The sequence below is a fragment of the Myotis myotis genome, unplaced genomic scaffold, assembly GCF_014108235.1.
Source record: "Myotis myotis isolate mMyoMyo1 unplaced genomic scaffold, mMyoMyo1.p scaffold_m19_p_16, whole genome shotgun sequence".
In the NCBI taxonomy this organism is placed as follows: Eukaryota; Metazoa; Chordata; class Mammalia; order Chiroptera; family Vespertilionidae; genus Myotis; species Myotis myotis.
Window position 1 is genome coordinate 29783626 of NW_023416320.1, and position 13770 is coordinate 29797395.

Here is a 13770-nt window from a genome sequence, read left to right on the forward strand (position 1 = left end):
AAATGAAAAAGGTTGAAAATAGCTGCCTTATATGATCAGATAAAAAGACAGTGAAATGGTGCTGGCTGGCGCGGCTCAGTGGTTGAGCCAGCCTATGAACCAGGAGGTAACAGTTCCACTCCCGGTCAGGGCACATGCCCGGGTTGTGGGCTCGATCTGCAGTGTGGAGTGTGATGGAGGCAGCTGATCAATGATTCTCATCATTGATGTTTCTTTCTCTCTTTCCCTCTCTCTTCCTCTCTGAAATCAATAAAAATTACATTAAAAAAAGAGAGTGAAATGTTATCTTAATGTTCCCCTCTTGCTATAATAAAAATAAAAGGCCCCATTGTAATAGAATTAGTGGTTAAACCCTACATATTTATATTTGCTGCCTTGAGGAATTACCTAACTCTCACAATAAGAACATAAATCCTTAAATGTCTAACCACTATGCTGTACACCTGAAATGAACATAATATTGAATGTCAACTGTAATTGAAAAATAAAAAAAGAACATTATTCTTTTCCACCAGAAATGTGGCTACAAGTACTGACTTTTTATATTGCTAATGTGAAGGACCAGTCATGGGTTAGGAAAGGCCTTTATAAACCTCTGCCTTTTTAAAACCACTGGTCTCAAAACCACATGACCTCCTCTAGTGAGGGTGGGGGGGTGGGGGTGGGGGGAAGCAGGGGGAATAATTAGGAAAAGGTACCTGGGGTCAGAAAGATAATAAGGAAGGGTCAGATGGCCAGGCAACTGGTTTCTTGAAATACAACTTTGACAAAGCAGAAGCTAAGGGAGCACAGAGGAGCTTGGAATAACACTCCCTGCTGAGTGACTGGGTCAGGGGTGGGGGGAGAGGGACTGGGTCAGGGGTGGGGGGAGAGGGGCTGGGTCAGGGGTGGGGGGAGAGGGGCTGGGTCAGGGGTGGGGGGAGAGGGGCTGGGTCAGGGGTGGAGGAGAGGGGCTGGGCCAGGGGCTAGCAAAGCAGAGGGAGAGGTATGTCTGGAGTGTGTGGCTTCCTGGGTGGAGGAGGGAGGGATTGCAATCACAAAAGCCAGGGCGCAGGAGTGGCTTTGGGACTCCTGGTCCAAGTGCACGGTTTCCCATCTAGCGACGTTCTGCTGGGTGAAGGAATGAAGTCACTGCAACACTTTTACCGTGAATGGCCAGCATCAGTTAGGAGCCACACCTCCGCTTTGCGACTGTGAGAGCACATTGATCTGAGTTAGGATAGAAACCAGTTCTAAAATCCTGAACCAACTCTATTAGGTTTTCGATAGAATCACAAACACAATGTCAACTATTCTCTTATCAGGGAAATGGGTGTTTAACTGAGCGCGCAGAGAAGGCTCCAGGAGTGTGTGTTCCATCCGGGCAGCAGGGTGCTCCACACGAGAGGCCCAGGAAGCCATGCCCTGCGGCTGACAGTCGTGGAAAGGGCATAAGAATATGTAGAGAGAGTTCTGAGAGTAAAAGACAGCTTTGGCTTAGAGCAAAGGGAGGTTGGAGAGAAGTGGGGAGGTAGGTTCTATGTTTCCTTAGCACCTGGTTTTGTCATTATAACTGTAATTGATGTCAGAGTTTGTCAGACAAGAACTGTATGTTGAGTGATAAGTTCTAGTCACCAGTATTCTTTGTACCAACCATATAATCTTAGACAAATCATTCAACAGAATAGGGACTCTGTCTTGTTCTCTGCTATATCCCCAGCGTCTAGAACAGTGCCTGGGGCACGTAGTAAATACTCAACAAATATTTGTTGAAAGAATAAGTGAATGAATTGAACTATCTAGCCCCATTTCATAATCTGCAAAATTTGAATTAAAGTGTCTACAAGTATTGAGCAGAACAAATGGCATAAGTCATGTGATAACATTCTTAAAAGGATAAAACACTATATACATCATAAATGCTGATATGTGTTTACAATATACAGGTATTTCTAGATGTACACAGGTTTGAGATTTTCTGGTTTTTACATACTTTCCTGGACCTGATGAAGAAAGGTAAATGTCTCTATCAAGAATCAAATACGGAACTAATACATCATTAATGCAATTCACTATTTGTAACAGTTACAGCTGCATCCACAGAATTGTTTCAATAACTATACTTTAATGATAATGCTTATCTAATTTTTTCTTTGTGACAATTAAATTCTAGATCTTAGCAATGGTAATCTAGTCTCTGGTTTAGAATTATGAGATCAATGCTGCTTGAGGTGGGCTACATCTATATACTGGACACTTGCTCTCTCTCCTCGGTTCCCATCCTCCTTAAGGCCTTCTGGGCTGAGATGCAAAGTTGTCTCATGTGGCCTCCCTAAGTATGGTCCTCAGTCACATCGTGGCAATCCGCGAGGGAAGAAAAAAAGCAGGCATCTGGTCCCATTTAACGCAGCCTAGAAATATGGTGTCTGTGGGATTTAATAATAACATTCCCTGGCAGTCTTTAGGGAATCGCTAAGGGTAGAAACCCTTAAATTTGAGGTTCATTTAGCAAAGAGCAAAGAGGGTTTTGATGACAAAAGGGTAAATAGTAAGTGCTGAAGAGAGGTGTGGACAGTTTTGAAAATACTTTTAGTACTTTTTTAGTCTTTATGATCACATTGGCAAGATGAAGGAATGAGGTAATTCTGGCTGGGATATATAAAAGTCCTTCCAAAAGTAACTGCACTATGTAAACTTTGAAACAAAGATTAACATGCTATTTATAGAGGGGCAATAAAGGAGTATAAAATTCTGTGAAAGAAAAAGACTCCTGAAATCTGGTTCTGATGGGGCACATGCTTCTCAGCCTTAGTGCCAGCAGCTGAAGAATTCGCCCAACATCCTCAGAAGCCATTTCTTTGGGGGTGCATACACTTTCTCAAGTCGTGGTGACTCCCACTCCATTTTGCATCTTACCTGTTTCTGCTCTTCTCCTAAACCATCCCACATTGAGGCCACAATTTTAGAGACTTCACCGAAGGTCGCATTTGGATTTTGGCCCTTGATGGCGGCCTGAGTGTCACGAAAGAACAATGCATAGGCAGACACAGGCTTCTGGGGCTCATTAGGGTCCTTCTTCTTCTTCTTTTTGGGGGTTTTTGGTTTTTTCCCCATGTCAGAGGCAGGTCGCTTCTCTCCGCCATTGATCTGAAATAAAAATAAAATGGGAATTATAGAAGAACTGAGAAAATTTGGAGACAAATCGTATTGTTCTGCTTTAGACTTACACAGACATACTCATCTGTACACATCACACAAGCACAGACATTCCAAAGGGACACTTCGTTTTGTTGTTGATGCTGTGTTTCAGACAAAACTTCATATTTCCTGTAGTTTTCATGTTCATCCCTCTGCTGCCTAATTTACATAACTTTAAATAATATTATTGGTTCTTTTTATAATATTACTAGAGACCCGATACACAAGAATTTGTGCAAGCGTAGGACTTCTTTCCCCTGGCTGCCAGCACTGGCTTCCCTCTGGCACCCGGGACCCAGGCTTCCCTCCTCCGGCAGGCACCTGGGACTCGGGCTGGCTTCCCCCACTTCCTCAGCAAGGACGCCCGGAAGACATCTGGTCTAATTAGCATATCACCCTTTTATTATTATAAATACTGTTAAATATTACCCCTTAACTCTCTTAACTTTTTCCTTTTCCTATTTAGGAAGCTTTAATGCTAAGTTGCCTTGTAACTATGACAGGTGCAAATTCCTTTTGTAGAAGTCCTACTGTATGAACGTATGAACAGTCTAACTTGTTTTCTTCTGAGTTTATCCTTTTCTTCCTAATTATGACTTTTAAACCAGCTGTGGGCAAACTACGGCCCACTGGCTGGATTTGGCCCGTTTGAAATGAATAAAACTGAAAAAAAAAAAGACTGTACCCTTTTATGTAATGATGTTTACTTTGAATTTATATTAGTTCACACAAACACTCCATCCATGCTTTTGTTACGGCCCTCCGGTCCAGTTTAAGAACCCATTGTGGCCCTCGAGTCAAAAAGTTTGCCCACCCCTGCTTTTAAACCATGGTGGGCAACATGCCCAATGATTAAAATTGAATGGCTTTCGATGTTGCACTTAGGTCTGTAGAATGGATGCTCATGGTTTAGAGAATGGCATAATCTGGACTGTAGGTCAGTGATGTCCAATGGAACTCTCTGCAATGAAGGTAAACTCCTATAATCCGCACAATTCAGTGTGGTAGCCACCAGCCACAAGTAACAAATGAGCAAGGGAAGTGGAAGATATCACGAATAAGACAAAATTTTTATTTTATTTCATTTTAATGGCTTTAAACTTAAATAGCTACATGCGGCTAGTGGCTACCATGTTGGCCAGTAAGTCTAGAATCTAGTATTTCTAGAACAGCTTTATACTCACTTTAAAAATAGATTCTATTTTCTCCCACGGTGTTCGAGTATGAATATTCAGATAATTTAAATTGTTATTCTGACGCAAGTGGAAAAAAACACACAATGTACTTAAGACATAGGCATTTGCATATTAACTTTGATCTGAACTAATTATATGTAATGCCACTTTACCCATCTCTATAGAAGGAGCGATTTTGGCTAGGATTTCTTTCTAGCTCTAAAATGATATGAATCTACATGATTATCAAGTAGTGCTGTTTCTGCAGGAATCCTCTTTCCAAGTGCCTCTCCCCCCAACATAAAGGTCCATGAACATTACTTCCTGATGGAGCTGCCATTATCATGGGAGATTCTACACCCTCACCTTCTATTGTTATTGCTGTTGCTTTTTCTTCTCTGTAAACATAATGTAATGTATAGTTTACTCAGATAAATTACTGGCGGGGTAATTTGTGTCAAATAATTGCCATCGTTGAAGAGGAACCAGGACATCCTTAGAGGCCAGTGGGTACCATGTCAGAGGATCTGCACTCATGCCCTAATTTGCCATCTTGGGCAAATTACGTAAATTCTCTGGGCCTCTATTTCTTCTGCAAACCAGTTGCAGCGTCATTTTGTGAGATGGTATATATGATACTATATGATCTCTAAAACTTTAAAATGACATTCAAATATTAATCGTGAAGTGCTAGAAACTTCCAAAAAAAAAATTCCCTGAATGAATGGAAAGGAATGACCTTAGTACTAATTTGTGATGCCATATGGTCACAGTTTAAAAGGTTTGTCTAAGAACCAAAACCAAGGCAGGATAAAAACTAAGTGAATTCTTTTTCTTTGTCTTTAGTGGGAGAGATAGTTAAAAGATGACCATTTTTAAGTTGTCTACTGAGGCAGATCAACCTCTCCATGGAGACAGGATGCTCTGAACTGAGCTGCCAAGCTAATGTAGACTAACACCAGAAGATAACTTCCCTAGGATGGACCTAAGAGGTGAGTCTGTGAAATGGTTGGTCCCATGTGAATCTGTCAGGAGACTGGCATGTTGAGATTGAGTCGATACTGGGAAAACTGGTGTAATAACTATAAACTAAACAAATAGGCAATTATGACCTATAACAGTGATCTCAAATACGGCTGCACATTAGAATCATCTGGGAAACTTTTTTTTTTTTTTAATATATTTTATTGACTTTTTACAGAGAGGAAGGGAGAGAGATAGAGAGCCAGAAACATCGATGAGAGAGAAACATCGATCAGCCGCCTCCTGCACACCTCCCACCGGGGATATGCCCGCAACCCAGGTACATGCCCTTGACCGGAATCGAACCTGGGACCTTTCAGTCCGCAGGCCGATGCTCTATCCACTGAGCCAAACCGGTTTCGGCATCTGGGAAACTTTTAAATAATATCCTGATACCCAGGCTCTCTTTGCATTGATAAAATCAGAATGCCTATGCCTAGGAGACACCTCAATTATACCCTTAACTTTACTTCTCAAATTGGCATTTAAATACTTAGGAAACAAACCAAACAAGCGAACTTTCCCTTTGCCTCAAGGCTACATACATATAGGTGTATCCTTCTTGTCTTCACCACCAGCTCCTCCATGTTGTCTGTGCTGGCTGTATGCAGCCTCTGCAACTCACTTAATGTGCCTTATCGTCACTAAGCTCTCAACAAGGTTACCACGGGCCACATGGCTGAATGCAATGGACTTTTTGACTTGATTTCTCACTGTGAGCACTTTCTCTTTCAACGGTTCCATTTCCCTACATATCAAACTTGTAATTATACAACAATCTATGTATTTAGATCTTCTCCTGTTCCACATATAAGCACAGGGAGGGCAGGCCCACTACTGGTTTTGCTCACTAGCACTTACATTTCCTGACATACAGTAAGTGTTTTGTATGTGTTATAACTATAATTAAAATAATAACAAAATAATAATATAATTCAAAGAATGAATGAATCAAAGCATAAATGGTTTCTGTTACAGGAACTTAAGCCTCACTAATTTACTTGAGTACTTGATGACAATATGTGGGAAGACAGAAAACATGGATAGATTTTTAAAAAGTATTTGACATGTTAATAGTAAGTTCTTTGGGTTATAAGGCTGAGTCTTTATGATTTTCCTTTTTATATTTTTTTATAATTTCCAAATTTTGTAGACATGACCATTCCTATATTCTCAATAATAAAATATTTATTAAAAAGAAAAAGAAGTCAAAAAAGTCTACAATAAACCAAATTAAAAATGGAGTATTCATGATATTGGAGGTCATATTTCATGAAGGAATGAAAATATTTAGAAATAGGAAACAAAGTATAGAGAAATGAATGTTTATCCATATGGAATATTACTGGGACTCATTTACAAAATTTATTTATTGTTGAAAATATTACAGATGTGCCCTTTTTCATACCCATTGACTCCTTGACTCCTACCTGTCCTCCTTCCCCCTCCAGGCCTTCATCATTTTAAATTTTAACTAAAAAATTAATGATTGGACACATTGAAATCTCCATGATTGCAGATAATAGTATATTAATGAGTTTTGGAAAATAATCAAAAGCCAATCATAGAGATACATTTTTTTTTATGATTCAAGATAGATGTTCTTATTAAACATTTCCCCAAATTATTTAATACTTTCTCTCCTCTATTGTCTAAAATTGTGTTTGAACTCCATGCTTCTTTCCTTTTTAAATTGGTATTAGGACAGTATGGTGTAAGTTTTAGTTCTACTGGATGTAATGCCCAGCTGTAACAGAAAGGACATATTTGACAACATGGCCCTACTTTCTGGAGATGATCTGAGGAAGCAGGAGAGCCTGTTACTGCCAGTAAGAAGCTCTAAGTATCAAGTGTATGAAAACAACAAATTACCCTTTAGAGGCAATGTACAGCAACTCTGTAGGAAACTCTAAACAATTCCATGCAACCAATTCGGTTCATTGACTGGAGGCTTTCCCCATGTTCCTGGCTTGTGTTGGGTTAGTCAGATCAGCCTTGCTCAACCTGAGAGTTTCATTTACTAGAAGCAAGCATTTCATGACTCAGCCTCCACATTTTCAAGGCTCAGGAGATGCCATTTCTGTGTTATGAAGCATCACCCTGGAGCTTCAACTGTATCTCTGATTGAATACTGGAGAGGCACCAAGCTGTGAAGCTGGGGTGACATCCCCATTGTGGCCAGACTGTCAGCCAGTCACAACATTACATCACTTTGTTCTTTGCCATGCCTGAAAGCAAGAGCATATCAATATACCTTTCTTCTAAATACTCGTGTGAAACTCAGTTTGAATTACCTGCCATTGAAGAAAACTGACATCTAAGAGGACCAACATAAAGAACACACATAAAATGTTCATTTCTCAAGATTCACTGCCTTTCTTTCCTAATTAAACTAGATCATGAAAATTGTATTCTCACATTGTAATATTCTGACCATTTACAGAATTTCCCTCATAGAAATGAACTATGATCTAAGATAATACCTTGGCTTTCATCAAAGGCTGATGTAAGAAGAAAAAAACAAAAACTATGTATGAAAGATCTCTATTAAAAAAAAGTCTTTGAAAGGACTCATTTATTTTATTGCTCAATGTTCTTTGTATAAAGACTTACTGGGTTTGCATCCTAGCTTTGCTTTCACTTTAGGATGCACTATAATGGAATGAAAAGTCCCTGCTGTGGTTGGTGTCTAATGTATTCAAGTGCGCGGGCAGTGCTATGAACGGTAAGGCTGTCTGCCTCTTGACCACTGGCCATTACCTTCTGATCTGTGGGGGAATTGTTTTTATTTTGCATTTTTCTTTTGTTTGGGAGGATACAGGAGTGAGCTGCTATTTTAGGTTCTGTATAATGAACTGGGAATGTGTAAGGCCTACTTTTCTGGTGGTAGTTCCATCATATATTTGAAAAACACATGGTCATTGTTCATATGCAAAGCCTCCCTCAAGAAAGATACATTATGTAGCTATTATTTGGATCTCCTTACATGCAAGTAACGGATTGCATAATGAAACATATCTGGCTTTTTTGACCACTATTTGGAATGAACACAATGATGATGAATATGATTGTGGTGGAAAAATTAGCTAAATGGATTTGTACTAAGTCTCTGGACCTTAATTTTGAGTATTTTCTGGATTCTAAATTCTTACTTAGATGGATGAAAGTGTTATAATTTTATGTCCTAATTTTCTAAGAGGCCCTGACTGCTAAAGTCTAGAGTAGTACTCTCATAGAATTTTCTGGAAAGATGGAAATGTTCTCTGCACAGTTTGAGAACATTTTCTTATTTCACTAGAGGCCCAGTGCATGAAATTCATGCACAGTGGGGGTTCCCTCAGTCCAGCTTGTACCCACTCCAATCGGGGACCCCTTGGGAGATGTCTGACTGCCGGGATCAGGCCTAAACCAGTGGTCGAACACCCCTCTCACAATCTGGGACCACTGGCTTCTAACCACTCACCTGCCTGCCTGCCTGATTGCCCCTAACCCCTCTGCCTGCCTGCCTGATTGCCCCTAACCTCTCTGTCTGCCTGCCTGATCACCCCTAACTGTCCCTGCCTGCCTGACTGCCCCTAACTGCCCTCCCCTGCCTGCCTGATTGAGCCCCCAACTGCTCTCCCCTGCTGGCCTGATCTCACCCCCAACTGCTTCTGACTGCCTGATCAACCCCAACTGCTCTCCCCTGCCAGCCTGATCACCCCTAACTGCCTCTGCCTGCAGATTTCCCCTAACTGCCCTCCCCTGCCAGTCTGATCTTGCCCTCAACTGCCCTTCCCTGAAGGCCTGATCTCCCCCCAACTACCCTCCTCTGCCGGCCAATTTGGTTCTGATTGGTCAGTTTCTATGCTAGTCAGTGTCAAAAGCTCCGCCTCCTAGGCAGCCATTGGCTCCTCACAGTTGACCCAGATTTGGTTCTGATTGGTCAGTTTCTATGCCAGTGAGCGTCTCTGGGCCTATCAACAGGGCCTGATCAGAAAGGCAGGAAGGCAGGGCTGATCAGCAGCCCTGATAGAGGCCTGGAGAGAAATGGAGGCACAGCTGTTGGCCAGGCTGGGAGAGAAAGAGAGGCAAGTTCTGATCAATGGCTGCCACAGAGGCTATGGATCAGAACCTGCCTCTCTCTCTGCAGGCCTCTCTCCGGGACTGATCCGCAGCCCCCTAGGCAGTCAGTGCTGGGTCAGGGCACCCAAAGCGGCCCCAGTCAGTTGCCCCAGCCACGGCAACCCAGCACTGACTTCCAGTCTAGTTGAGCCTTCAGTCGTAATGGTCGTTAGGACCCTGGCTCTTTATTATATAGATTTTAATTAGTTAGATTTAAATGTACATGGACATACATGACCAGTGGCTACTGTATTAGACAGTATGGGGCATTGTTTTAGAGTACAATGTGTATGGGGCATTGTTTTAGAGTACAATATTTATAAAGTTACTAGGGTCCCAAGACTGGAGAGTTAAATTTAATGCCAACATCCTAATCTTTAGAATATAGAAGAAACCATGAAATGTAAACATATAAACTCCCCACAATGGTAAGCACATTGAAAGCAAGGACCAAGTACCATGAATCTTTTTATTCTCACAGCATCACTATAGTGTCTTACATGCAATGGATCATCATCCATTTCTACTTTTTTATTCTACAGCAATGGGCAAAGGCTTAGAATGACAAAGTGAAGGGCATCTGAAAACACATATAAAAGTTATATGAAAATCATAGTAACTAAATACATGGCGAGGCCTTAACTCTAATCCTAATACCCCACAGACTCATTTCACAATGAAAGCATACAAAACACAAAAAAATTCCTCTCATAAGCTTCACACAGTGCATGTACTCTGGGCCACTTACTTGTAGATATAGATTTACTTCTATAAAACCCCTAGAGGTATCTGTAGGCTTCTGGTAATCCACCTCCTCTTATGTCTTATTGCTTAATTATAGTGACGCATTTAACTTATTTATCACAAGAAAACAATAATTTTTCACTTTAAAAAAACATGTGTTAACAGTGTTGCTTAGATAATACTTAAGAATACAGAGTACAGGAGTTAGAGCTCTCAAGGAAAGAGAATCACTGCTATTGAATTGTCCCTGGAGAAGCTAGAAACGTCTACCAGCATATTTAAAATAAACTGCGGCGGTCCCACAGCCTGTAATGGAGCTGGGAGAGCTGTTTAATGCACACCATCTTGCAGTAATCGCTGTAGTTTAAAATAGATTTTAATCAAGCACCATCTGCATAATAGGCTGAACAAACAACATAGAACTCCACTTATAACCCTTATCATAGAAAGTAAATATTATAAAACCTTCACCATAGAAACTGGGCATATCACAGCACTTTTTGGGATGGTACTGTTTCTGTAAGTGAAAATTTTTGCTACTTAAATCTTTTCTCTCTCTCTTCTTGTCTAAACTATGTAATCTAAAATCCCCTTATAGGAATAATTTCAAATAAGCATGGAAAGTAAGTCATATAGTTACTGTGAAATCAGCAAGGCTGTAATCCTTCTTTCATTTTAAAATCGGGTTTATTATTATCACTAATAAAAATAGTACATTCAATGACTCAAAACATCAATGATAGAAAAATGTATATGAGATGCTATACTTTTGAAATGATTCACAAGTGTGGGGCGTGGTACTCGTATCATAATTGGTAAAGCAAATTCAGTTTTAAAGATCCTTGATTCTGCCAAACGTAGCTGGTTATTATTTTAGGATAAGTTTAGCAAAGATACTCATTAGCCTTATGGAAGATATTTGAAATTTGGGCTACTGTCCGGAAACAGCAGTTTAAAGTGAGAAAGTTGATTGCAATTATATATACCTATTAGTTACATTTATAAATTTTGTTGGATTCACTTGGTCTTTTTTTTTTTTTTTAATTAAATCTTTATTGTTCAGATTATTACATTTGTTCCTCTTTTTTTTCCCCCCATAACTCCCCTCCTCCCAGCTCCCGCCCCACCCTCCGCCCTCACTCCCCACCCACTGTCCTCTTCCATAGGTGCACGATTTTTGTCCAGTCTCTTCCCGCATCTCCCACACCCCTTTCCCCCCCAAGAATAGTCAGTCCATTCCCATTCTATGTCCCTGATTCTATTATGATCACCAGATTATTTATTCACTTGATTCTTAGATTCACTTGTTGATATATGCATATTTGTTGTTCATAATTTGTATCTTTACCTTTTTTTTTCTTCTTCTTCCTCTTCTTAAAGGATACCTTTCAGCATTTCATATAATACTGGTTTGGTGGTGATGAACTCCTTTAGCTTTTCCTTATCTGTGAAGCTCTTTATCTGACCTTCCGTTCTGAATGATAGCTTTGCTGGATAAAGTAATCTTGGTTGTAGGTTCTTGGTATTCATCACTTTGAATATTTCTTGCCATTCCCTTCTGGCCTGCAAAGTTTCTGTTGAGAAATCAGCTGACAGTCGTATGGGTATTCCCTTGTAGGTAACTGGGTTTCTTTCTCTTGCTGCTTTTAAGATTCTCTCTTTGTCTTTTGCTCTTGGCATTTTAATTATGATGTGTCTTGGTGTGGTCCTCTTTGGATTCCTTTTGTTTGGGGTTCTCTGCGCTTCCTGGACCTGTAGGTCTATTTCTTTCACCAGGTGGGGGAAGTTTTCTGTCATTATTTCTTTAAATAGGTTTTCAATATCTTGCTCTCTCTCATCCTCTGGCACCCCTATAATTCTGATGTTGGTGCGCTTGAAGCTGTCCCAGAGGCTCCTTACAGTATCTTCGCATTTTCGGATTCTTTTTTCATTTTGCTTTTCTGGTTGGGTGTTTTTTGCTTCTTCGCATTTCGAATCTTTGACTTGATTCTTGCGCTCCTCTGGTCTGCTGTTGGGTGTCTGTATAATATTCTTTATTTCAGTCAGTGTATGCTTAATTTCTAGTTGGTTCTTTATCACAACATCGAGGGTCTCATTAGATTTCTTGAGGATCTCATTACATTTATCGGTGGTCTCACCAGTCTTTTCGAGGGCCTTACTAAGTTTATCGGCAGCTTCTAGACAGTTCTTAAGAGACCTTAAAAGTGTGGTTCTGAACTCAATATCCTCCATTGAGAGTTTTGTCCTGTTTCTTTGTCTCCGCATTTTTTATGCTTTCTTGGTTCACCCCCTAGTGGTCTTTGACCGCAGTCTTGTTGCCTTTAAGCCTTGATTGATGTCGGCAATACCGGGGTGATTTGACCTCCAGGCTAACTGGCTATGAGAGTCTGCTGTGTCTGTAGTGGGAGGGCTTCTGTGCTGGATCTCTAGGGCGGTGCTAATCTAGCGTTTGCCTGAGGCTATCCGGCAAATGGCTCTGAGCAGGGCTTGGGCGGGGCGGGTCCCCGGGGATCTACAGGGCGGGCGGAACAAGCAGTTATGGCGACTCTCAGTTCCTTCCCCAGGGGCTCTGCCTCTCAGAGCCCCAGCAATGGCTGCAAACCTCGGAGAGAAAGCTGCCTTCGAGTTCCGACCGAAGCCAGACAGTCCCGTTTCTCCCGTTTGAGTCTCGGTCCCCAGAGACTCGCCCGGATCTGGAGCTCAGAGTCTGAAACTCCCTCCCGATTGAAAACAACAACCGCGCCCTCCGCCGCCAGCCTGCTCCGCGCGCACACTCCGCACCTGAGTATTTCACTTCAGCACTGCGCCTCCTCTGAGTCTGGGTATGATATTCTCTTTCCTCCTAGTTGTAGAATTTCCACTCAGCCAGCCTTCCCGTGGCTCTGGGTGATGTCCGTTCTGTCCTTTAGTTATATCTCTGAAGTGGTTGTTTGAGGCAGCGATCTCCGGCGTTAACCTATGCCGCCATCTTGGTTTCCGGATTCACTTGGTCTTATCTAAATTTGCCTATCTGGGCCCTCGTGTTTACTTCTTCATATTTTGGATGGAGGGTTTCTCCGGCCTTACAAAGAGTGCATAGCTATTGTGATAACATTCCACTGGATAAAATGCCAGGTGCCTATGTTTAGCCTCACTTTATTTTTATTTTATGAACTAATCAAATGTGCTTAATCACATAAGGTATGAATCATCTAAGAACAAAGACACCTTGAAAATACTCTCCTAGTATACACTTGAATGAATACACTCAAATGAATTATTTGAAATTGAGTATTAACTGGCTATTTGACTAAATTTTATTATTTTTCCAGAACTAGTTTGTTAAGTTCAGCCTCAATCAATGGGACACTTTATATTTTATAAGCAAGGAATACATATTTTCTCAATTGCAGGGGTATAAGAAATTCTTCAGGAGTATCATGCACATTATAGCATGTGAAGTGTTGAACAACTGCATAATAAACACAGTTCAAGGTGGAAAATACCAGAATTTGAAGTCCCAATTTTAAATATTCTGCCCTATTGTTAGATAATGTGACTTGACATC

General features: G+C 40.9%; 1 protein-coding gene across 1 annotated transcript in view; it reads right to left on the reverse strand.

The window, feature by feature from the left end:
• Positions 1-13770, reverse strand: part of TOX (thymocyte selection associated high mobility group box) — a 301773-nt gene that overhangs the window by 32393 nt on the left and 255610 nt on the right. The window contains exon 5 of the mRNA XM_036338318.1: positions 2896-3126. Coding sequence (XP_036194211.1) covers positions 2896-3126 — 231 coding nt within the window. The remainder of the gene's footprint in view (positions 1-2895; positions 3127-13770) is intronic.